The sequence below is a fragment of the Myotis lucifugus genome, unplaced genomic scaffold, assembly GCF_000147115.1.
Source record: "Myotis lucifugus unplaced genomic scaffold, Myoluc2.0 scaffold_5, whole genome shotgun sequence".
Classification (NCBI taxonomy): Eukaryota; Metazoa; Chordata; class Mammalia; order Chiroptera; family Vespertilionidae; genus Myotis; species Myotis lucifugus.
This window is the reverse complement of record NW_005871053.1, coordinates 10,440,387-10,465,466: the sequence shown is the minus strand read 5'-3', so window position 1 is coordinate 10,465,466 and position 25,080 is coordinate 10,440,387. Positions and strand designations below refer to the sequence as shown.

General features: G+C 41.9%; 1 protein-coding gene across 7 annotated transcripts in view; it reads left to right on the top strand.

Moving 5' to 3' along the window:
* The first annotated feature begins 1,058 nt into the window (after positions 1 to 1,058).
* Positions 1,059 to 25,080, top strand: part of LOC102432264 (cytochrome b reductase 1) — a 33,575-nt gene continuing 9,553 nt past the window's right edge. For 5 of the 7 annotated variants that reach the window (XM_023744956.1, XM_023744944.1, XM_023744941.1 and 2 more), the window contains exons 1-4: positions 1,059 to 1,288; positions 11,001 to 11,209; positions 17,653 to 17,807; positions 18,653 to 18,949. In XM_023744956.1, the coding sequence (XP_023600724.1) occupies positions 1,096 to 1,288; positions 11,001 to 11,209; positions 17,653 to 17,807; positions 18,653 to 18,949 (854 nt within the window). In that variant the 5' untranslated portion in view covers positions 1,059 to 1,095. Of the gene's footprint in view, positions 1,289 to 11,000; positions 11,210 to 17,652; positions 17,808 to 18,652; positions 20,495 to 23,040; positions 23,210 to 25,080 lie in introns of those variants that run through there. The other 2 variants (XM_023744953.1, XM_006083145.3) reach the window with 2 other exon arrangements.

The following is a 25,080-nucleotide window of genomic DNA, read 5'->3' as shown; positions in this document are numbered from 1 at the left end:
TCAGGGCTTTGCACTCCTACTTTCTTGGCCTAAAACTTGTTTTTTTTTCCACTAAAAACCACCTCCACACACTTTCTAAGGCCTTTCGAAATGGCAACAAGGCCAGTCCTTAGAGATGAGCTGCAGGAGAGGCTAGAAGTGAATGTCCCCACACGCAATCTAGAAGCCCTAACAGGGCCCCGTTTTCTTTAATGGCACTAGACACCACCGACACTTTTCCTGTCCCGCGGAGAACGGGTCATGATAACGTCGGGAAAGAGGGCAGGGAGTGAGCTTCACTTCAAGGTGGGGCTTTGGTCCCGATGGGTTTGGGCAGGGAGGTCCTTTTCAGATCCACTTCATCACACTCTACTAGTATAGGCAAGTCCGGGGTTCGGGGGTGTCTCTCTTCCCTCCCTAAAGCGCGAACGGCAAGCAGTTTCCTTGCCAGGTAGGGCCAAGCCCATCCCACCCCACAGGTTCCTCCTTGGCACCAAAAGATGGCCAGTCCTCTCGGACTGGGGCTCGGAAGCCTTCATTAACCAAAGTCACATACACAACCCCACCCAACGGACCCTCCTGTCTGTCAAACAGCCATCGACGGAGCCCTTCCTCCCTCCGCTCCAGCCTCATCCAAGAGAACGCAGGCCCCCGAGCTGGCTCCCCGCGCGCGTGGGCCAAAACCTCGAGGACATCCTGAAGGACTCAGTCTATGGCCGTTTAGCTGAATAAGCCCGGTGTGAACTGCCCTATTCAGCCTCCCACAAATAAGGAAGGGACGCGGGAAGAGTTAAAAGGAAGTGGTGGGTACGGAATCACCCCGGCTCTGACTCGCGACAACTACGTGGATGGATTGTTCGCGCGCTCCGCAAGCTGGGGCGCCGAGTCAGGGGCGCCCGCCGCGCAGCGAGAGCTCTCAGCGGCCGGAGATCCCGGAGGAAGGACGGGTGTCTGAGTGAGGGCGGCTACCCGCCCCCTGGAGGCCCCACGTCCCCGGCAGGCGGTCGGGAAAGCCCCTCCTCCCGGGCGGAGACGCCTCCTAGAAGGCTACGCCCGCGGTCCGCCGCAGGCCAGTCCAGTTCCTGCGGCTGCCGCGGCGCGGGGCATGGGGTGCTGATGGCCATGGACGGCTACCGGGGTTCCCTGGGGCTGCTGGTGTCGCCGCTGCTGGTCGGCTTCCTGTCGGTCATCTTCACCCTCATCTGGGTCCTCCACTACCGCGAGGGGCTCGGCTGGGACGGGAAAGCGCCCGAGTTTAACTGGCACCCGGTGCTCGCGGTCACCGGCTTCATCTTCATCCAGGGCATCGGTACTGGCGCCTCCTGGGAGGCTGCGGGAAGGGGGCGCGGGCCGGGGTCCCCGACCGAGAGTGGGGCCGACGTGAGCGAGTTAGGAAGTGAGGGTGGATGCAGGGAGCGCAGGGGGCGAAGGGAGGGGGGAGGCTCCCCGGAGCCGGGCGGTCCGGGGGAGGTCGGTGGTCTGCCCAGCCGGGGGGCCTGGGTGCGGGACGCGGACCCGCAGAGCCGGGACCGTGGCCGACATGAGCGATCGCGGGAGCGGCGGCGCGGGCCCCCGGCGCGCGGGGCGGGGATCCGCTGCGAGACTCGTTTCGGGGACGGTCGGGCGCAGCGGCGGCGCCAGGCTGAGCTGGCCCGGGCGCCGAGCGAACTTGGTTAACTCTTTGCAGGGAGTGGCTTGGGGGGCACTTGAGGCGCCCCAGCGACACCCGGATCGGGAGCCGAGGAGACATGCCTGAGCGCCGTGGGCCCGGCCCGGGCAGTGCACCCGCCGGGGAAATCGCTCCCTGTGGACCCAACTCGCGCAGGCAGGGGCGCGAAGCCGCTCTTTAGGCGAGGCCTTCGCTGCACTTTCTGGGCTGCAGATTAGGGGAGCAAGGCCAGGGGGCCGGGAGGGTGGAGGTGCGAGGTTTGCCCCTTTACGGCTCAGCCCCGAGTGCAGGCGCTGGTCCCCTGGAGCCGGGTGCGTGCGGCGTCCGCTCTGGTTTTACTCCTCTTAGAGGAGCCAACCCATCGAGGCCGGGGAGCTGCCAGGACTCCAAAGGGTGTTTTCGAGGCCCGGCCTGCACTGTTCAGTTTGAGCCCAACTTGTTTATGTGGCTGCAGATGGAATAGTTCCCCTTGAGGCTTCCTGTTGGGCGCTGACCGCTAACTCGGGCCGGAGGTGCCCGCAGGGGGCCCGGCCTGCTTGGCTTCTGCCCAGGATGTCCCCGAGGTTTTGGCCCACGCGCGCGGGGAGCCAGCTCGGGGCCTGCGTCCTCTTGGATGAGGCTGGAGCGGAGGGAGGAAGGGCTCCGACGATGGCCATTTGTTTAATTTTGGACGTATAATTGACCTATAGCATTATATTACTTTTAGGTCTCTATCATCATGATTCGATATATGCACATATAGCTAAATGGTCACCACAACAAATCTAGTTAGTGACCCATTATCACACATAGTTATAATTTTTTTTCTTGTGATGAGAACTTTTAAGATCTACTCTCTTAGCAGCTTTCAAATATACAGTACGTCATCCTTCACTATAGTCACCATGCTGTACCTGACATCCAGGACTGACTTATTTTATATCTGGAAATTGGTGCTTTTTCACCCCTTCACCATTTCCCCTGCCTACCTCTTCCCACCCTCCTCTGGCCCTTTATATTGTGGCCTAGTGCCTCCCAGGATGTTCTGCAGTTTCCTTTGGCTGTTGTTTCACCGGAGGGACCTCTAGCTAGTGGGACAAGTGCCATTTATTTGAAACCACTTTCCAAGCACTACGCCTTGGCAGAGAAAATATTTAGAAAAAGGTAGAACGTGGTGCACTGGGGTGATGAGGAGTGGAGGGGTTTGGATACAGGTACCCTGTTCTTGGAAGCAGGCTGCCTTTTCTTCACCACTATTTAACTTTCCACAAACAAGCAAGCAAAGAAGTGCCCACCTCACTCCTACAGAAAAGATTTTCTGTTTAAAGCTGGTGCTGCAGCCTTGGGCAGGTGCGGCAGGCACTCTCCCGCTCTGAGATGTAGTGGCCAGCATTACTAACGACCCAGCCATGGTCGGCATGTGGCCAGCATTACTAACCACCCAGCCGTGGTCGGCGTGCTTCCCTGCTGTGAGACTGGCATTGGGGTGTCAGTTATTTCAATGGATAATCCCAGTTATTCCTCATTGAACTAAAATGAGAAACACATACTCAAGTTTCAAAGTCGCTGTCCTCAGAAGCGCTCTTCCTTCATGGTGGGTGGAGCCCTTAAGTTTGGCCAGAGCTGTCAACACCTCTGCTTGCTCCAAGCAGTAGGAACAGTTTCTTTATCTCTTCCAGCCACGCCTTCAGAGCAGCTCCTAATACCAAGTCACTTTCCAGAGGTTGTGGAGTATCTTTTCCTCATACTTAGTGTTAATTGTATCCTGACTTACCAAAGAAGAGAACAAGTCGAAAACAAGTTTCCATTTATCGAGTGCTTTCTGTGTGCCCACGAAGTGCATTATTTCCTATATAAGGGTAAACTGAGTCACAGAGCACTTGAGTAACTTACTGATGGGAGTAGTGTGTTTCCGTGGCCTTCTTGTCAAGGTTGATTTCTCTGCTTTTAGGGGAATATGCTTATTTTCTGCAAAATATGTTTTTTTAGAGAGGTAAAAGGCTTCATTTATTATATACCTTGGAACTCTTCATTCATATTAGAGTTCATTACTATTTTCCTAAAAGGATTTCTAGTTCTCCAAAATTTGAACTTTTTAAAATCTGCTTGTACTCACTTTGGGGCAAAATTGTGTAAGTGGATGTTTTGGAAATGTTCATCTGCTGCTTTTATGCAAACCTTGTTTTCTTAAAGCTTAGTTGCTGTATTTGTATCAGTTTTGGAATGTTTCTCCTGTCAACATTACCCATCCTGTTTACTCTTTAGATTCCAGAATTGCAAAGCATTTAACCACACAATACATTTAATTGACATGAACATAACCTTTTCATACATAGAGGCACATGCATAGTACTTTCAAGTTCTCAGAAATCTTGGCTCACTTTTACCTCCTCGCACCCAACAGTAGGAAGGCTCCCGCGGAGAGACTAGGAATATAAATGGTTGACTGTATAGGCCAGGAGGGAAGCAGATATTACAGCCTAGCTGTGATAGTACACTCTTCCCCTATGTGGCATAGCTTCAGGGAGAAAACTTTTAGGCTATGCATATGTAATGTAATATGATGCCCATGCTTTTGTGAGGTTGGCTAAACCAGTCTTCCAAGCTGGCCTCCAAGCAAGAGGATCACTGAGGGGAAGAGAGGGCACTTTTACTTTAGAGGCGACTGTAGTCATCACACATGAATGGCTGTAAAGGAGCATTTTGTTACTAATGCTACAGAAATAATCACTCATTCTTTCAACAACTACTTATTGGACTACCATATATGCCAGTTCTAGGCATCATTCTAGGAGCTGGGGATACAACAGTGACCAAAATAATCATGTCTAAAACATCCTTATTAGTTCTGTTATAAAGAGTTCTGCATGCATTTATTTATAACAGAAATGGTGTTCTGGGTTGCCTTGAATTGTCTCTCTTTAAAAAAAAATATTTTATTGATTTTTTTACAGAGAGGAAGCGAGAGGGATAGAGAGTTAGAAACATCAATGAGCTGCCTCCTGCACACCCCCTACTGGGGATGTGCCTGCAACCAAGGTACATGCCCTTGACGGGAATCGAACCTGGGACCCTTGAGTCCGCAGGCTGACGCTCTATCCACTGAGCCAAACCGGTTAGGGCGAATTGTCTCTTTATACTCTGTGAAAACCCTTATTTCCCTTCCTCTCTCTGGAAATCAATCAAAAATAAGTAAAAAATATTTCACATCTCTAATAATGGACATGGCACAAGCATTTAGAGACGAGGAAGGAAAAGCTAAAGTACATACAGGCATTGCTCTAAGCATAAAATGCTTTACAAATGCAATATACAAACAGTAAACAGTATTTGAAACTATGTGAGAACAAGTACGAGTCCTTTGAAACACCTTTAAGAAGTAAGGTCTGAAGAAAGCAAGGCTTGCCTAGAGTTACAAAAAATAAGTCTCTCCCCTCTCTCTCCAAGTATATTTTGGAAAATATTTGGTTTCTAAAATAAAGTACGGCAGACTATAGAATATCTAAAACCAAAATAAAAATTTAAACTGGTAGGAAATCTGGTGCGCATGAATGAGGAAGAGTTCCAAAGAGAACTTTAGAGGAGGCTTTGTGCTTCTCCGAGAGAAAGTTTCCCATGAAACAGGTATCCTGCCAGGAAATCAGAGAAACAGACCTTGAAAAGGCCACAGCAGACTGAAACAAACGAACGCTCTCAGAGTGGCAGCTGACCTTTTAAAAGGTTCAACAGGTGGAATGTGCTCTTTAGTAAAACATAGAAAATTCAAGTTTATAAATTTAGCGCAAAGAAGTCTCAGCAATTCTATACTCCTTGTTTTTCCACTTGTAGAACTCTATTGTATAAACTGAAGGAAGAGAAATAGAATAGTATCATGATATCAAGTTGGTTTTGTGAGAGAACCTAACTACACTTAAGTAACATTTAAAAGAGTAACAAAAAGAAATGAAGAGTAGTTCTTAAAAAGCATTTGGAATATCCTATTAATGTATCTAAAAGTGGCCAAATTTCAAGACCGGTTAAATATATTTGAAAGGGCTCTTGGGTAAAACCTGGCAAAGAAGATAATGGAGAAAGTGCCCCAAACACCTACTCCAAAACCAGCCTTGGGAACACAATTGATAATAAAACCTTTCAATATTAGGGAGATGGGCGTTTTTGCAGAGTATAACAAAATAATTCAAGGCAAACCCAAAACACAGTTTTTGCTATAAATAAATGCATATGGATCTGTTTATGACATAACTAATAAAAATGTTTTAGACATGATTATTTTGTCCACTATTGTTTCCCCAGCAACTAGAATGATGCCTAGAACTGGCATATGGTAAGCCAATAAGTAGTTGTTGAAAGAATGAATGATTATTTCTGTACCATCATTAAATTATTAGTAATAAAATTCAACTTTACAGCCATTTATGTGTGATGATAATAGTAGCCTCTAAAGCAGTGGTTCTCACCCTTCCTAATGCCGCGACCCTCTAATACAGTTCCTCATGTTGCGGTGACCCCCAACCATAAAATTATTTTCATTGCTACTTCATAACTATACTTTTGCTACTGTTATGAATCGTAATGTAAATATCTGATATGCAGGATGTATTTAGGCGACCCCTGTGAAAGGGTCATTCGACCCCCAAAGGGGTCGCGACCCACAGGTTGAGAACCGCTGCTCTAAAGCAAGCATGTCAAACTCGTGGCCCACATGTGGCCCACAACGAATATTTTTGTAGCCCAGCCAATATAACGGTATGTAATAAACTTTTTAATAAAAATTTTGTGCCCTAACCGGTTTGACTCAGTGGATAGAGCATCGGCCTGTGGACTCAGGGGTCCCAGGTTCAATTCCAGTCAAGGGCATGTACTTTGGTTGCGGGCACATACTCAGTAGGGAGTGTGCAGGAGGCAGCTGATCGATGTTTCTCTCAACTCTCTATCCCTCTCCCTTCCTCTCTGTAAAAAATCAATAATAAAAAAAAATTGTGACTTAATTTTTATAATATCCTGTTATACATAATCTTATATAATAAAAGGATAATATGGAAATTGATCCTAACAGCGGAATGACCAGTCGCTATGACGTGCACTGACCACCAGGGATAGCTCAACGCAGGAGCTATCCCCTGGTGGTAAGTGCTCTTCCACAAGGGGAGAACCGCTCAGCCAGAAGTCGGCTCATGGATGGCCAGCGCAGTGCTAAAGAGGTCCGACTAACGGCTTAGGCCAGCTCCCGGTGCCTCCTGCACGCCCCTGACTGGGGATCAAGCCCGCAACTCGGGCATGTGCCCTTGACCAGGATCCAACCCGGGACCCTTCAGTCTGCAGGCCGACGCTCCATCCACTGAACCAAACCAGCTAGAGCATTTCATTTATTTTTAAATTTATCACAATAGCAGGTCCCACTATGAATAATTTTTTTTAAAGGTTTTAAATGTGTTTCTCACATATACAGGTGGTCCCCGACTTGTGGTGATTTGATTTAGGATTCTTCACTTTATGATGATGCAAAAGTGATACACATAATAAATTACATGAGATATTCATCACTTTATTATAAAACAGGTTTTGTGTTAGGTGGTTTTGTCCAACTATAGGCTAATGTAAGTGTTCTGAACATGGTTAAGGTAGGTTAGGCTAAGCTATGATGTTCGATGCATTACGATATTTTCAACTGAGGATGGCTTTGCTGAGCTGTAACCCCAGTGTAAGTCAAACATCTGTATGCGTTTATGTTTCCCTTCATTTTCTGGTGGAAAATGGTCTGTCAACTAGGATCTCTAACAGAAAACTCTTGTTTCAGTCACAAGTAACTATTTAATAGCTGTTCCCCTCCTCATGGGCTTATGAGACCTTTTTCTTCCTTCCCACTGAACCTCAGGAATGGTGTCTAGGTAAGTGCCAAGCCAAAGAAGCAAGAACTATTTAAATTCGGCTCTCCAGGCAGTTTTCTAAGTGTTGAGAATAGACTGAAGAATGTGGTCTGATTTGTTAAGGTTGCCCTTTTTTCCTGAAGTCCACCGCATTTGGGTTATTTATACATTTTTAAAGCATATGAACATCTTATGCAAGTGCATTGTTTTGCGATTATCCTTCATGTATCCAGACAGCGTTTTGAAATAAGTTCCACTATCCAGCAGAGCTTCCCTATAGCCAGGATGGCTGCTGAGAATCCCGTGCCTCACTCAGGAGAGCCCCTCAGATTTCCACAAGCTGCCTAAGTAGTCGTTGAGACTAGTTGGCTATGGATTTGCAAGCTTACAACAGTGTTTTTACACTTTAGAACTATCATGAATTCTTTAAACCATACAGAAAATAATAAACAGATTGCTATGTGCTCACCACCCAAAGTGAACAAATGTGAAGATTTTTGCCAACATAAAAATTTATAAGCAAGAAGTTAGAGCTGGTAGGAATAAAATGTAAGGCAGGAAGGAGGGAAGATGATGGGGGTGTGCACCCTAACCTGAGCTAAAAACTAAAAGAAGAGATAGAGCCCAGCTGGTGTGGCTCATTGGTTGAGCGTCAATCTATGAACCAGGAGGTTATGGTTCAATTCCAGATCAGGGCACATGCCTGGTTTGCAGGCTCCATCCCCAATAGAGGGCATGCAGGAGGCAGTTGATCAATGATTCATCATTGGTGTTTCTATCTCTCTCTCCCTCTCCCTTCCTCTCTGATATATATATATATATATATATATATATATATATATATATATATATATATGTAAAGTTACATATATATATGTAAAAGAAGAGAAAAACTCTAAACAAGACCCCCAGGGACTGAAAATCTGTAATTGTCTGGGCCCATTTGGATCAGAGGCTAGCACCTCTCCTCCTGCAGAGCCCTTAAGAGCTGACTCTTAGACTAATAGGACAATATGTTTACTTATTATCCCGAATCATAAATAAAAGATTAAATTATGCTTTATTTGTGCTACTGCTGGAGAAGGAAAGCTAGTGTGTAACAAATTTGTTTGAGTAAACAAATGTTTTCAAATCAAGTTTATAAGGTTTAAAAATCAGGTGTTCACAGTTCCATTCCCAGTCGGGGCACATGCCCAGGTTGTGGGCTTGATCCCCAGTAGGGGGTGTGCAGGAGGCAGCCGATCAATGATTGATTCTATTCTCATCATTGAGGTTTCTATCTCTCTCTCTCTCCCTCTCCCTTCCTCTCTGAAATCAAGAAAAAAAAATTTTTTTTAAAGTAAAAAAAATCAAGTTTCAGTACCCAATGGGGGTAGATCTCAGTTTTATGGAATATTTGACACATTTCTCTCGGATGCCTATAGGATTGAGAAGAGTTAAAAAGTTTTCACTGGGAACACAGTTGTCTTTGAATTTTTTGATAACTCTTTTTAGGTAAACTTTTATTGAAGAAAAGTACTTAAATCATAAATGATGTCTTTTTATAACATGAACACACTCATGAACCCAGATCATGAAACACTATTCCAAGTGCACCAGAATCCCCCCAGTAACCCTTGTAACTCCTCTCAGTCATGATAATCACGCCTGATTTCAACATCAGAGATTAGTTTTGATTTTGGAAATTTCTGATGTAATATCATTCAAATTGGGGAGAAAAAGCTCTTGTGATTTACTCTTCATAACTTGCTTTTGAAGCAAACACATTTCTGAGTATTATCTACAAGATCTTCAAGTTCCCTCATCTGAGATTCCTTCCCCTAGGGTGGGGCTTGATTGATATGATAATGACGACACCTCGTGAGGCTGACTTCACATGTGTCTTTGTGGGTTGGGTTTAGACATGTTTCTGTCTGAAAATGGAATCCCTTACATTTTTATGATTTTATGAAGTTTCATATATTTAATTCATAAATATCTTTGGTGGGAGGAGGCTTTTATTTTTCTTGCTAGAATTAGGAAATCTACATGATACACTGCTGATGTAGTGGGATCCATCTTCCAAGGAAGCATTCTTTAAACTTTTTCAACCGGCCATACATTTCCTGGTCTCTACATTTTCTCTGACATGGACTAAAGGGGTGGGGTGAGGCAGGTAAATCTTCAGCACAAAAAGTAGTTGCAAGCTGGCCATGTAACCCACTATTTAAATCAGGACACTTAAAAAACACACCTGCTTTAAAAATCTTCTTTGTTGAAATTTAATCTATATGCCAAAAAGTGTACATGTAAATGTATAGCTTGATGAATCTAGGTATGTAGCCAGCACCCAGACTGAGAAAGAGAATATTAGCAGAAACCCCTGTGTATTCCCTTTCAATTGCTATAACCCTTCCTCACAAGGGCAACCACTAGCCTGACTTTCCTTATTGCGTAGATGAGTCTTACCTGTGTTTATACTTCATATAAATTGACTCATACAAGATATACTTGTTCATATCTTGTTTCTTGGGATTGATCCATATTGTTGGGTGACATTCTGGTTATAAATTATTTGTTTTCTTTGCTCTATTATGTGATGTGAATGGATATATCACACTTTATTATTCATTCTATTGATGGGCATTTGGGGAGTTTCCAGGATGGACCATTAAAAATAGTGCTACTAATAATATCCTAGTGCATGTCTTTTGGTGAACATGTTTCTTTGGGGTGTATACCTAGGAGTGGCATTGCTGGATTCTAAGGTATGCCTTAGTTCAGCTGAAGTAGATACTGCTAATTTTCCATAGTCTTTGTTCTCATTTAAGCTCCCATCAGCATAACATGAGAGTTTTGATTGTTTCATATCCGCTTCAATATTCCGTATCATCATTCAGATATGTGGTAGAGGTATTCTCAGTTGATTTTAATTTGTATTTCTCTGTTGAATAATGAAGTTTATGTCTTTCTTATGTTTATTAGCCACTTGGATATACTCTTTTTTCTTATTTAAATCTTTTTGCATATTTTTCTCATCCTTAGTCTGCCTTTCTCTTATCAAACGAAAACATTTCTAGAAAGAAACCAGGTCACAAGATTAAGAATTTAGTTTTGGATGTGTGAAGTCTGAGATATTTAGGAGGCATCTATATGGATGTCAAGAGGCTGTTGGATGATGTGGGTCTGGAGGTCAGAAGAAAGTTTTGGGCTGGAGATTAAAGTTCCGGAGTCCCTGCCATGTAGGTGGCATCTCAGTGAAAGAGTGAATGAGGTCACCCACAGCAAGAGCAGGAGGACAGCCCTCGGACTGAGCCTGGGGGCACCAAAGTTTGTTCACAAGTTGGGAGTAAAGAAGAAGCCAGCAAAAGAGCCCAAGAAAAACCGTTGAAAGGTGGGAAGAGGGTAGAAGCAGAAACCAAGAGGAAAGGCTTCCATGGAAGGGAGTGTTCAGTGTGTCAAACTGTGTATCGTGCGGATTTTAAAAAAAACACACCCACATCCTGTCCCCCTTTGTCTCCCTGTAGCCATCATTGTATACAGACTGCCATGGACCTGGAAATGCAGCAAGCTCCTGATGAAATCCATCCACGCGGGGTTACACTTCGTTGCAGCCATTCTTGCCATTATTTCTCTGGTGGCTGTCTTTGATTTCCACAATACGCTGAACATCCCCAATATGTACAGTCTACATAGCTGGATTGGACTGACAGCTGTCATACTCTTCATGTCACAGGTCAGTGTCTCAGTAAGTTTATAAACAAGGTGTAAAAAGTAAAGCAGTTCAGATACTGTAGATGTTTTCTATACATTAATATTTTGTTGGAAATCATCTTCTCATTCCCACTAGTCCTTGTTCCACTTGTTTCCATTATAAGTATTTCCCCTTGCGGGGGCTGGGGACCTGCAGTATTCACAGCCTGTGAGCCTGAATGTGAGATTCTAAATATGGGCATATGTATATACAGGGAAATTGCCCACAGATCACATCTAGACTGCTGTTGTTGGGACTTCAAGTTTCATGTGCTGAATAAACTAGCACAGACAAGAGCTATAGATTTCTTTTCCACATTCAATCACATCTGTTTTCTAGGTTTAACTTTATGCATGAAAAGATGAATTTGTATCTCGTTGATTCTTTGAGTTTGAAGACTCAGTGTTTATTTTATTTTTCCTCTGTCCTCACTTACTAAAAATACATACTTTGGACAGCACTGTATTTAAACATAAGTTAATGGAGAGTGGTAGGGATTGGGCTGTTCTGGGTCACTAAAGAAAAGGTAAATTTTAAAAGTCCTTATGGTGTTAACCACTTGGTTGAAAAATCTTTGTGAACTGTGTTGATTTACTTCCTTTCTTTAGTTAGTACAGTATACATTCAACTCCCTTATTTGGCACATCATTGTGAACTTCAGTTTTCTGTAGATAGAAAAGTAAGAAACTGGAGTGAATTTACAAAATATATGAATGTATGACCTCTCAAAAAAAAGGACCTCTTACCAGGCATTTATTTGTCACCTTTCTGCTTAAGGCTTTTTGAACGTTAATTAAAGTTAATTATATGACACTATTAATTATTTAAGTTTGCATTACCATGCCCAGAGGTAGGGACTGGGGAGTGGAAAGGTGCCAGACCGGAGAGGAGCACAGAGGAAACCCTACAGCAAACATGATCTTCCTGGTCAGGAAGAAGCAAGGAGAACATCTCAAAGTGGAGGGATGACACCTGCAGGGAACATTGACATGGGGACAGTTGCTTTGGGGAACCTCTTCACTCCTGTCATTTCCTTAGGACTTTTTTCAGCTGCCTCTCCCGCTTGCAGTGGTTGGTTCGCCTGGCGTTGCTCCACTTCCTTTGCGCCACCGCAGAATTCTAGAGCCCGCGCACTGTGGGGAGCATCTACTCACCTCACGCAGTCCTTTAGTGACATAGCCTTCAAGGGGCTGAGGACGCACAGGGTACACAGTCAGTGGCACTTGGTTCTGTTTCCAGGATGTCCCCATGATCACTCAGCTCGTGTTGGAGCATTCGCAGTGGAGGGCTGTATTTCTGAGGACCGGCGTGGAAACTACCCAAACTCTCTGTAGCTTCGCTGTGAAAGGGTTCTGTACTCCTGAGCACAGTAGCTAAATAAATGCCTTTACTGAGTTAGTTATATGACAAGGCATTGTTTGAACATCTGGAAAGATGTGCATTATTTTTCTTTTTATTTTCTGAATTTTCTAAACACATAAGCATTCCTTGTATAGCAGTAGTAGTAGTATTAGTAGTGGTAGTAGTAAGCTTTTAAAGCTAAACAGCTTTTTATACCAGATATGCCTTCTCATGATTAAATTTATGCTTTTAAATCTGGATGATTTTTCTAAAAATTAATTTATACTCTGCTCTATATCTTAATATGTAAAATTAAGAAATATTTAGGGATTAGCAAAAAAGAGAATACTTATTCTAAAATCTATGGGTCTTAGCTAAAATGGTTCTCAGAGAAATATAGGTTTAAATGCTTTTTTTTTTTTTTGGAAAGAAAACTTAAAATACATAAACTAAGTATTCACTTAAGAAACTAAAAAGAATAGCAAAATAAACCAAGAAAAGAAAAATGAAGATCCAAAAAAAAAGCCATGAACAGTTGTGTTAGTGTTTACTATTGCTGCCGGAACAAATTACCACAAATTTAGTGGCTTAAAACAACACCAATTTATTACCTCACAGTTTCTGTCTATCAGAAGTCCAGATTGGCTTGTCTGTTTTCTCTGCTTTGGGTCTCGCAAGGCCAAAATTAAGGTGTTAGCTGGTCTGGGCTCTTACAGGTGGACTTTGGGGTACAATCAGCTTGCAAGCTAATTCAGGTTATTGGCAGAGTCCACTCCCTTGCGGCTGTAGGACTAGATACCTGGTTCCTTGCTGGCTGTTGGCTGAGGGTTGTCCTCAGCTCCTATAGTCCTCTCTGTGTTCCCCTCCATTAGCAATGGTGCACTTACTCTTTGACCTAGCAATGGCACATTTGGTGGGGAGCAGAAATACCATATTGTCTGAACCGTGTCCAGCACGGCCAGGGGTGAACCTGAGAAGGGGTGGTGAAGGATTAAAGAAGACAGACAAGAGAATACAGTTGGGGCTAGGTAGGATCACTGTGCCTGGATGAGGCAACAGTGACACAGCCTGTAAGCCAAGCTTTATTTTATAGTCAGATCACACAAAGCAAGACAAGGTGAGTGGTCAATCTTCTTGTGAGTTTCAAATCTGTTTTGTTACTCAAGCCTTGTTTTGGTAGCACTTGCCGCACCTCCCACAGCCCATCAGCTACCCAGGAACAAGGGAGGACCATAAGGTCAAGCTTAATTGTGCTAGGAGGGCTCTGCCCTCCAAGCTGGGACTTGTAGGTGGCTCTGCCACAGGTCAGTCTGAGGCTTGACCCTATAGCCGCTCCCTACGATCGTGGTATAAGGAACTCTAAGAAGGGTGTTTAGTGTAGCATTGTTTGTATAGGCAGGAAGCGGGAAGCAAAATAAATGTCCAAATAAAGGAATGAATGGTTAAATCATTTGTGGTAAATCCATATTGTTGGCAGTTATACAGCTATTACAAAGAATGTAGTTATATCTACTGATCAGCAGTGAAATCCATGGTATGCACTTCAGTGTAAACAATACTGAAGAGTAATGTGTGTAGAAAATGGGAGGGGGGAGGAAAAAAGCATGTATGTAGAGATGTTCAAAGAAAGGTATGGGAATATATACCAAACTGCTATAACTGTGGGGGTGGGTAGGGTCGGTTGGGGGATTATTAATTTTTAAACTATATCTTGTTTGACTTGAACGTGCAGCTCTTTTGTTTGAAACAGAAGGAAGCCGCATATGTTACATACAAATCACACATATATGACTTTTTAAGTTAAATTAAGCAAATGGCATCTCCTCACCACAGTTGTGAGCACTCGAGTCGTGCTTGGTGTCTTCTGGCTGTTCCTTCAGGAGCCAGGTGAATGGCTTCCTGTTCCTATTGTGGAAAAAATGACTACATTCCAGCTTTATTTTTGTTGTTATTGCATAAAAGCTGTTTTTAAGTATTTGCATTGCTTGTCCGTAAAAGTGACAGAACAGATCACCCAGGTGTGCTCAGGAAGAAATTAAATGAAAAAACATTTCCTTTCCCAATGGAAAGAAACCAATTCTAAACTTGCTTTCTTCACCTTTGATAGGAGCCCAACTCTGTCCTGATTACGATTCACAAAGATTCCTGCCTCCACATCCTTAGTTGAAAAAATACACGAGCCATAAAAATACAGCTTTGACAGAGATGTGTTTCTACCAGATTTCTTAGGTTAAGAGTAAAAGGGGAAGTGGTTTCTGTTTCTGAACTAGAAGAGTTCTAAGTGGAGGTTCTCCTCGCTGCCACTGTGGGTGGAGAGCTGCAGCCTGCTTGTGGCTCACTTACGCAGCCACCCTGCTGTGCACTTCACTCACAAAGTTGGTTGTGTCCCTTGAGGAAGGAGGGAAGGTGAGGCAGGCAGGAAAACAATACAAGCAATACACTTCCTCCTGTATATCTATGGGTCATAAAGCATTTCAAGTGTAGACTTCTTTTCTACTTGTAAGATCTAGCCTCTGGGTCACTTTTTAAAAATAACAAACTCTTGTCCTAATCAGTGGTCGGCAAACTCATTAGTCAACAGAGCCAAATATCAACAGTACAACGATTGAAATTTCTTTTGAGAGCCAAATTTTTTAAACTTAAATTATATAGGTAGGTACATTGTTATTAACTTAATTAGGGTACTCCTAAGGCTTAGGAACAGCCACACTCAGGGGCCAAAGAGCCGCATGTGGCTCTCAAGCCGCAGTTTGCCGACCACGGTCCTAGGTGGTTTGTTCAGTGGTTAGACTGTTGGCCCATAAACTGAAGGGTCACAGGTTTGATTCTGGTCAAGGGCACATACCTTGGTTGCAGGCTCCATCCCCCAAGTCTGTCTCTGTCTCTCCCCCTCCCTTCCACTCTCTCTAAAAATTTATGGTAAAATATCATTAGGTGAGGATTCAACAAAACACCTCTTGTATGTATATTGAAATTGTGTATCATAATAAAATTGATTTCCATGATTCCACCATCAACCTAATTTGGAAAACATAGAATCCCTACCCACCTTGATCCCACATCTCTCCACCTATCCCAACCCCTGAAGGTAACCATTTTCCTGAAGTTTTTTTTTTCTTTTCTCACTCTCTGTTTTTCTTTATAATTTTATCACATACTGTGAATCCCTAAACAACATATTGGTTAGTTTTCCTTTAACTTTTAAAAGTCTCATAATATATGTAGTCTAATGTAACTATGTTTTAATTCTTTTGCAACCTTTCTTTTCATTGTACTGATTCAACTATCTTGTTTCCTCTAGTTCATTCATTTTTACTTTTGTGTTGCATTGTATAACTATACCACAAGTTTACTTACTCATTCTCATGCTATTAGACATTTGGGTTATTTTCAATTATTCTCTGTGACATTGGACATTCAGATACACATTTCCTGGCTCTCATATGCAAAGGTTTCTCTGGATGTATACTTAGGAGTGGAATTATAGACGGAGCCTAAAAAAATGCTAAATTGTTTTCAAAAGTGGTTGATCCCAATTATGTTCCTGCCAGCAGGGTCTAAGAGTCCCCATTTGGCACATCCCTGTCAACATGCATCCTCTTCAAATGGCCCCGCCCCCCAGGTTTAAACCTCCTTTGTTGACATAAAAGTATTACTCTTGTGTTCAAATGCTTTAATTATTGTAAGCTAGTGGGTATAAAATGATGTCTTCTTGTGGTTTTAATGTTTATTTCACCGATTACTTGTTTCTCTTCTAAGAAACACCTGTTCGTGTCTTCTGCCCATTAAAAAAAAAAGTTTCTTTTTTCCTTTTCTTAAACATTTGTAGTTCTGTTTCAAATTCCTTTTATATGTATTGCATATGTCTTCCAATTTGAAGCTTGTACTTTTCCTCTTTCGTTAGTATTTTTAAAATCAATTCTCAATTTTAATAAAACACGAATCATGTTTTCTTTTAAGGTTATTATGTTTTGTTTTGGTGACTTGTTTATGAAAACCTTCTCTACCTTGAACTCAAAATGGGTTCTCAGGTTCTACTCCAGACCTGCTGGGTCAGAAACTGTGGGTGGGGCCCAGAAAAATGTGCTTTCACAGGCCCTCCAGGTGACGCAGATGCACACTAATGTTTGAGAACCACTGGCTATCAAGAGTCTTAAAGTTTTAGCTTTGATATTTAAGTACTTAATTCATCTGGAATTAGCTTAGTGTATGATGTGATGTTGTGATCCAACTTCTTTTTTTTTTTTCCATATGGGTAAGCTATTTCCCCAGCACCATTTATTGACTTGTCCTTGTCCTTGCTACTTACCTGCAATGTTCATGTAGCCTTGTTAATGGATCGATAGCAAAAAAACTGGAAACAGGAACACGCATAAAGAACTGAATCAATTATGTTACATCCTCAAAATAGAATATTAGCTTTTATAAAGAATAAACTAGATAATCATGTGTTGCTATGAAAAGATATCCAAGAACACAATATGCAAAAAAATATGCGTGCACGTGTGCACACACGCACATGCGCGAGAGCACACGTTTGTTTATATAGGCACAGAGATTTTCTGGAAGGATGCTTTAGAACAGTGGTTCTCAACCTTCCTAATGCTGCGACCCTTTAATACAGTTCCTCATGTTGTGGTGACCCCCAACCATAAAATTATTTTTGTTGCTACTTCATAACTGTAATTTTGCTACTGTTATGAATCGTAATGTAAATATCTGATATGCAGGATGTATTTTCATTGTTACAAATTGAACATAATTAAAGCATAGTGATTAATCACAAAACAATATGTAATTATATATGTGTTTTCCGATGGTCTTAGGCGACCCCTGTGAAAGGGTCATTCGACCCCCAAAGGGGTCGCGACCCACAGGTTGAGAACCGCTGCTTTAGAAGATGATGTTAGATGTTACCTTGGATTAGTGGAACTGGAGTGGGAAAACTTACTTTTCATTTTATGTCCTTAGTTCTATATGAAATATTTTCTCATTTTGCACAGATTGCTTTTAAATAATAATGTTAAATTTCTATAGTTAAAACTTAAAATTAAATGATAACCATTGCACTTTTTGATGTTTAGCTTCTCCTAGGTTTTTTCGTCTTTCTGCTTCCTTGGGCTCCACTTTCTCTCCGAACATTTCTCATGCCCCTACATGCTCATTCTGGAGTTGTCATCTTTGGAACAGTGATTGTAACAGCCCTCATGGGAGTGACTGAGAAACTGATATTTGCCCTGTAAGTGACATAGTTTCCCTAATTGTATACTTAAGCTATAAATGGAAAATACTTATTCATTGGGAAAAGGTAATCAAATATAACAAAATTTTAAAAATACTAAAACATTAAAAATTTTAAATATTTATTCTTAAAAACATTTATTTTATAATACAATATAACATTGTATATAAATACAGGTTATTATATTATACAATATAATACTACTAAATGCTTGAAGAAGGACCACAAATCCAATAAGTTGTACTACTCTTTTTTTTAAATATATTTTTTATTGATTTTTTACAGAGAGGAAGAGAGAGGGATAGAGAGTTAGAAACACCGATGAGAGAGAAACACTGATCAGCTCCCTCCTGAACACCCCCTACTGGGCATGTGCCCGCAACCAAGGTACATGCCCTTGACCGGAATCGAACCTGGGACCCTTCAGTCCGCAGGCTGACGCTCTATCCACTGAGCCAAACTGGCTAGGGCAAGTTGTACTACTCTTAAAACAACTATTGAAATTACGCATGCCCTTACCATATTTTTGATGTGCATGTTTTTATTGATTGCAGTTATGGTGTATGTACATTTTTGTATCATCCTTTTTTCATTTTTTAAGTGGTACAGGTGCTCCAGAAGCTCTATTATTTTTATACTAATGGTTTTTTTTAAACAATATCATACTATTCCACTGAGTGAATGATAGTATAAATTTCCCCTTACTATCAAGCTTTAAGGGAATTGACACTGAAGCTGTACCAGTGTGCATTTTCAGCAGATAAATTCAAAACTGTTTGGCATGTTGCTGTCTCTGTCTGTAAGTGGACTGACTCTCGCTCTCTCTTTTATTTTTTTGGTAGGAAAACACCTGGCTATGATACATTCCCACCAGAAGGTGTTTTTGCAAATACCCTGGGCCTTCTGATTCTGGTGTTTGGGGCCCTCGTGTTTTGGATAGTCACCAGACCACAGTGGAAACGTCCTAAAGAACCAGCTTCTGTCCGCCTTCAGCCAAACGGAGGCACTCCAGAGGGAGTGGAAGGCTCCATGGCAATCAACTTTGGCAACACGGACAAATCAGACTCAGAGTTAAACAATGAAGCAGCAGCCAGGAAAAGAAACGTTGCCCTTGACGAGAGTGGTCAGAAGTCCACCATGTAAGATGTAGAGGTGTAGTCGTGTAACTTTGCTTTTAAAAAACTAGCCCTACAGTTTAGCGTCTCCTATTTAGCCATAAGATGATTGAGCTCCATAGAGTTTATATTGTTTTAATCATAAAGTAGGATTTCTTGAAAGAGTTGGTACTGATCGAGGCCTATGAACTTACCTGCATTGGAAAGGAGATGGTCAGTGTAAATGATAGCAGCTATAAACTGTGGTTCTGTTACCGCTTGTTGAGGGCCAAAGCATCCTGTGCCTTGCAGAGCGCAGATGCTCACACTGCATCTGTCAGTTGGTAAATCTGATAAAGGGCAGCCCCGGAAGTTCTTCCAAAACTCAACTTAGTCCCAAGGCTTCCCTGGGGTTTGGCGTATTTTATGATCCAGATTCCAAACCCAATTAAATCAAGAATGTGCCTGAATTCTTAAGCAGCACCAACTGCTCTACAAACCTCACAGAGCACTTTTTCTCCAGTTTCTGTTTTTATTTTATTTTTTTAAAGTAGTTGCATGGCACTTACTGTGTGCCAGGCGCTATTCTAAGCACTTTATAGATATTAGCTCATTCGATCTCCAGACAAACCTTATGAGGTAGGGACTATGATTATCTTCATTTTACAGATGAAAGATCTGAAGCTTGAACTGGTTAGTAACTTGCCCCAACGTCGTAAGTGGTGGAACCAAGATTCAAAACCTGCCGGTCTGGCTCCTCAGTCCATGAGTCTCACCACTTCACGATGCCATTTTTTTCTGTTTTATACTAATCTGCACCTACTTTGACCCTCCCCTGAATAAATTTCTGTTGCTGGAGTGCAGTGGCATGGTTAATGGTTACCTTCCGGCTCTTTTTGCCAAAATTCCTCAGATAACCAAGGAAAAGGGCCTGGAAATAGGTCCTGGGTGCCCTTCCCCGGCCAACAAGCCACGGTTTACCTTGATGCCTCTTTGTTCTTAAAATTGCGTCTTGATGACAGAGGAAGTTTGGGCAAGAACACCTGTAGCTTTCAAGATAATCAATTGAGATTTTTGTTCTTTACGATCTTAGCTGCTGGACAGTTTTCAGTTTGAAGATGGGAGAGAGAGACTTACCTCAGGGTCTGCCCTTCTTAGGGGCAGCAGCTGGGGTCCTTCCAGACTTGCCTGGAATTTTAGGGGATACCTTGAGCTTTGCGTTCTCAGTCGTGAATTGCGACTCAGAGGTGACAACCTTCATGCATGGAGACCTCTCGGGGCTGACTTAAACTAAAACCTAGAGCAGTGTCTATGCTGAAGTGATGGTTTTCATGTGCGGGTCGATTTTCGGTTTCCCTGCAATGTTAAACTGGAGCACTTTAAGAAGGATAAAAACCTTACAGTTTTACAGCAAATACACTTGACTTTTTTAGTGCTTAGTGGATTTCCTCTTAGGATAACTGGTAATTACTTCTATAGATTGAATATTGAATACACTCCACCACATCCCTTAAGCTTCATGGATAACCATTCAAAATCCCCTCTCTGAAACACTGTTTTCTTATGTAATTCTGTTTCCAAAATTGGTAATAGTGTCAGTTTCATATCGGCTGAGCAGGCTACAATTTTTGTGCTAAGTAAGAGGAACTCCATTGTCACACACAGACATGTGATAAATGGATACTTCATTACATGGAGCGGTACAGAATTCCAGGAGTTTTAGAGGGGAAGGGTCAGTGAGATCCTCAAAAGTTGAAACTGCCATTCCATTTTACACAGGCCAAGAAAGAGGTAATTAGTGAAAAGTTAATTATGGGTTTGGTGCTAGAACATTCTGCTCCATTGCAAACTATTTGAGCACCCCTCATCTCAGCCCTTTCTTTTGTCTTTCTTTCTGGCTAATGTGAGGGTAATCTTACAGATATTATAGGAGCTTCTTCCCGTTCTTTCTCAGCCTTTATGAAAGCAATGCATGGCAAAATATACCTAGAAAAACTTCCTCTTTGAGACTTTTTTTAATGGGCTTCCTATTCTAAAGATAATTGCACCTTTATCTTTCAAAAGCTAATATTTTCTACCTAAAGCATCTCCCCCAAGAATATCTCATTTAAAAGCCCACAAGAAAGAATAGGGGAGAAGAAAGCCTTAGGTATCAATTCCAAAACAGTGACTGAGATCCCCATAAACAATTATAGCTTCTGTCATCTGCAGAGATAATCTGGCTTGGTTTACCCCATAATCTAATTTCAGGGGGGAAAGTTTTATTTTAACACTCATCTAAATCCACACTAACGCCTTTTCTCTTGAAGGGTTTATTGAGAAGCTCAAATGAATATACTTTTTGATTTAATGTTATCAAGTGTGCAGCTTCTTATGCTCCTTGTGTCAAACTGAGTCCACCTTCCAAATGTGTGGTTACATTTGAGCTGTGATGGTGAGAAACAGCATTGCAGGCCTTACAATCAAATGACAAAGGAGGCAATTGCACCTTTTAAGGGATACTGACAAGTGGTCTATGTTTTCTAAAGGACAAAGTAAAGAGGGTGTCTTGTTTTTAATTAGGGTCTTTCCCAGCCGAGTTGGAAATTCCAGTGCACTACTGGTTGACCACAGCTGCCAAATCTAAAAGCTCAAAGATGAAGTAGAGCTTTCTGCTAGTTTTATTGCAACATGATAGAATTTTTCTCTTGGAAAGCCCTTTTTGCAGGTTTACAACAGAAAACTGTAACTGCTATGTCTTAGAGCTACACATAGGAAAGTGGAGAAGAAAGAAAACTATTACTCTTTATTCCTATAAGGTACCTGGAAAAATATCTGTGTGTGTGAATTTGTCTTTCTATCTCAACACATTTATGGGAAAATATTAAATAGCCTGAGTATTTTAAAATTTTGTAGAAAAAAATATGCACCTATTTTTTTCTTGACTCGGTTTTATATAGTAATAAAAGTTATTTTGGAATTTATTTGTCTGTGTTATCAATTCGTTTAGGCTAGTACGTGTAGGCATGGTTCTAAGTTTCTTTCCCATGGAAAATTTTGTAAAGTTTCTTTATTGAAAACGCTGTCAGATTTCTCTCTAAAGTGTACTCTGAGTGCCATACCTTTTGCATTCCTAGAAGGATTAGACGCCTTGCAAACCTGGCGTGGTCTCCTCCACATGGGATCTTAACTGGAGCCATGCTCTGTGGTGTGAAAGGCAGCCTTAAATGTGAGCAACCCCAGCAGGCACAGTTCCAGTTGGAAAAGCTTGGAAGAATAACCTATTTAAAGTGCTGGTTATTACAAAACTCTATGTTACTAGTTCCTTGTCCTCAAGAAAGTACATAATTAGTAATGAACACATTGCTGAAGTTTTTATTTTCTAAATAAGAAAGATCATTCACATCTAACTAGTGCCAATGCTCATCCGATCTTAATTTCTCCTTTCATTTATTTTTTTTTTCACCTACTTTTTGTCTTCTGGGAAATGTTAGTGGTATCTCATGTAATAACACCATAATATATGTCCTATTATTCCTTAGAGCTAAAGTATTGTGAATGAATTGAGTTCTAATGTTACACTAGAGGCCTGATGCACGAAATTTGTGCAAGAGTAAGCCTTTGCAGCTGTAGTAGCTGCCTTGATCCCTCCCTCACAGCCGTGGTGGTGCCTCGATCCCTTGGCTGCAGCCCTGGCTTCATCTGGAAGGTGGTCCGGAAGGACGTCAGGTCTAATTAGCATATTATGCTTTCATTATTATAGATCCTATTTTGTCACTGATTTATATATTTAACCTCAGGGGCATGTATTTCATTTCAGATTGATCTTAATTGGAAAGTACTTTGGACACTTTATAAATATATGGCTCCAGTACATTACCATGTAATTTTTACATGTATTAGCTCATTTAACTCCATTTTCAGTTGTACCAGTGCCCACTATGCTCTCACCCCTCTGAGGCAGCTGTGCTTTTACTGACTCCATGTTACCTACATCTCTGCCACAATGGACTGAATCACGTGGGAGAGAACATGTCACCTGTATACAGCCTCACCATAGCTGGGGAGGTGGCCTGGCATGAAAAGAAGATGTCCTTCAATTTCATTCCAGACTGAGGAATAAGGATTTCAGAGGAATTTGGTTCTCTCTCTTCTAGGAACTTGGACTGGGAAATACTTGAAGAATGAGGTAGTGAGAGCAGAAGCTAAACAAATGCCTAGAGACAGGAGCCATGAATCTAGACCAGGGATCAGGAAACTGTCTCTAAAAAGACATATTGGGCCCTAGCTGGCTTGGTTCAGTGGACAGAGCGTTGGACTGCAGACTGAAGGGTCCCAGGTTCGATTCCCGTCAAGGGCACGTGGTGCCTGTGTTGTGGGCTCCATCCCCAGTAGGGGGCATGCAGGAGACAACCAATCTATGATTCTCTCTGATCATTGATGTTTCTAGCTCTCTCTCCTTCTCCCTCTCTGAAATCAATAAAAACATATTTTAAAAAAATAAATAAAAATAAAAAGCCATATTGGTTTTGTGAACCACACTGTTTCTGTTGTAACCACTCAACACTGCCTTTGTAGCTAAAAGAGGCCACAGACAATAGTGAATGCATGAGTCTGGCTGTGTTCCAATAAAGCTGTATTTATAAAAGCAGTGGCAGGCCACCTTTGGCTCACAGGACCACGTTTGCCAATGCCTCGACTTGACTATGAGGTTTGACCATGATACTTCATGGCAGGCTGAGAGGATGAAAAATCAAGAACTATGTGGTAAAGAGGAAATACTGATGGTAGAGAGGAAGAACTAGTCATTAATGACGGGAAGCACACATGCACAGTGGAGCGGGGGAGTGAAGACTCAGATCCTGCTGAGGATTCCTCAGAACTGCTCTGGTTCCGGTTCCAGTTCCCTGAGACCTGCTCTCTGGGAACCACGAAAGAACTCTGTCTCTTTTTAGCCGGAAATAAAATTCTGTGAGTTAAATAACACCACCTTACAGACAAGGGAACTTAGGTTATGAGAGGTTAAGTGTTCGCCCACGTTCCCCAGCTGGAAAAACCGCAGTCAAAATAGACACCTAGGTCTTCTGACTCTCAAGTACAGGACACTTTCCACCTCAAATCAATGCTTCAGTGCACTTTGCAGTTTGCTACCTAACAAACAAAGCTCTAATCTAAAAATCAAAGCTTGCTTTTGCAAGATAAACAGCAACTCATTCATTTGTAAATTTTAAACATCTTTAATAAGGCAGACAACTTGTGCTTTCAATGGAAAGTTTGGCACCAAATGTCCTCTGTGATCATCTCCAAAGATGACCCCCATCACTTCCCCTTCTCTCCAGGCGGCTCCTCATACCAGGAGGTGAATGAAGTCTGTTTCCTCTTTGCTTGAATCTGGGCTGGGCTGTTGGCTTCCTTTAACCAGTGGAATGTAGAAGTGACATTCTGAGAATCTTCCCACGCCTTAAGAGAATTTACAGCTCTGTTTCCTCCTCTTGGAGTCTGGCCATTATGCTGTTGCGGAAATCTAGACAAAACCACCTGAAGGCCACCTGAAGAGAGACAATGAGAAATAATAAATGGTTGTTCTTTTAAGCCACTGTATTTTGAGGTGGTTCGTTATGCAGCAATGGATGTGGCACATCATTCTTGTTTAAAAAATTAAAATGGGTGTAGAATAAATCTAAGTAGGAAATGTTTTCCAGAGCATTTCTGCAGGGCTGATTACATTTTCCTTAGGGTTTTTAAAAATTTTGCTTGGTGGAAAAAGGAGTTTGGAAAACACAGAGTTAAAGTTAAATAGGTCTCTCTAATGTAGGACTTTGCATACCGGTTCCCCAATATCTTTTTATGAACATTTTCAAACATACAGAAAAGTTGGAAGAATTACAGAGTGAACATGCACACACCTACCACCTGGAGTCAATAATTAATAATTTCTTAAATTTGCTTTATCACTTTTCTATCTATCCATTTCTTTATTCGTCAAATACTCATATTTTTGATACATTTCAAAATGTTACAATCCAGTAAATTAGTGTGGGTGAACATTTCTAGTTCATTGACTATCATAGAGAAAAAGCATTCAATATGCTATTGTTAAATATGTCATACATGATTTTCATCAGGTTGAAGAATTTTAATTTGCTGAGTTTCTTTTATTTTTTTATTTATTGTAAGACTAGAGGCCCAGTGCATGA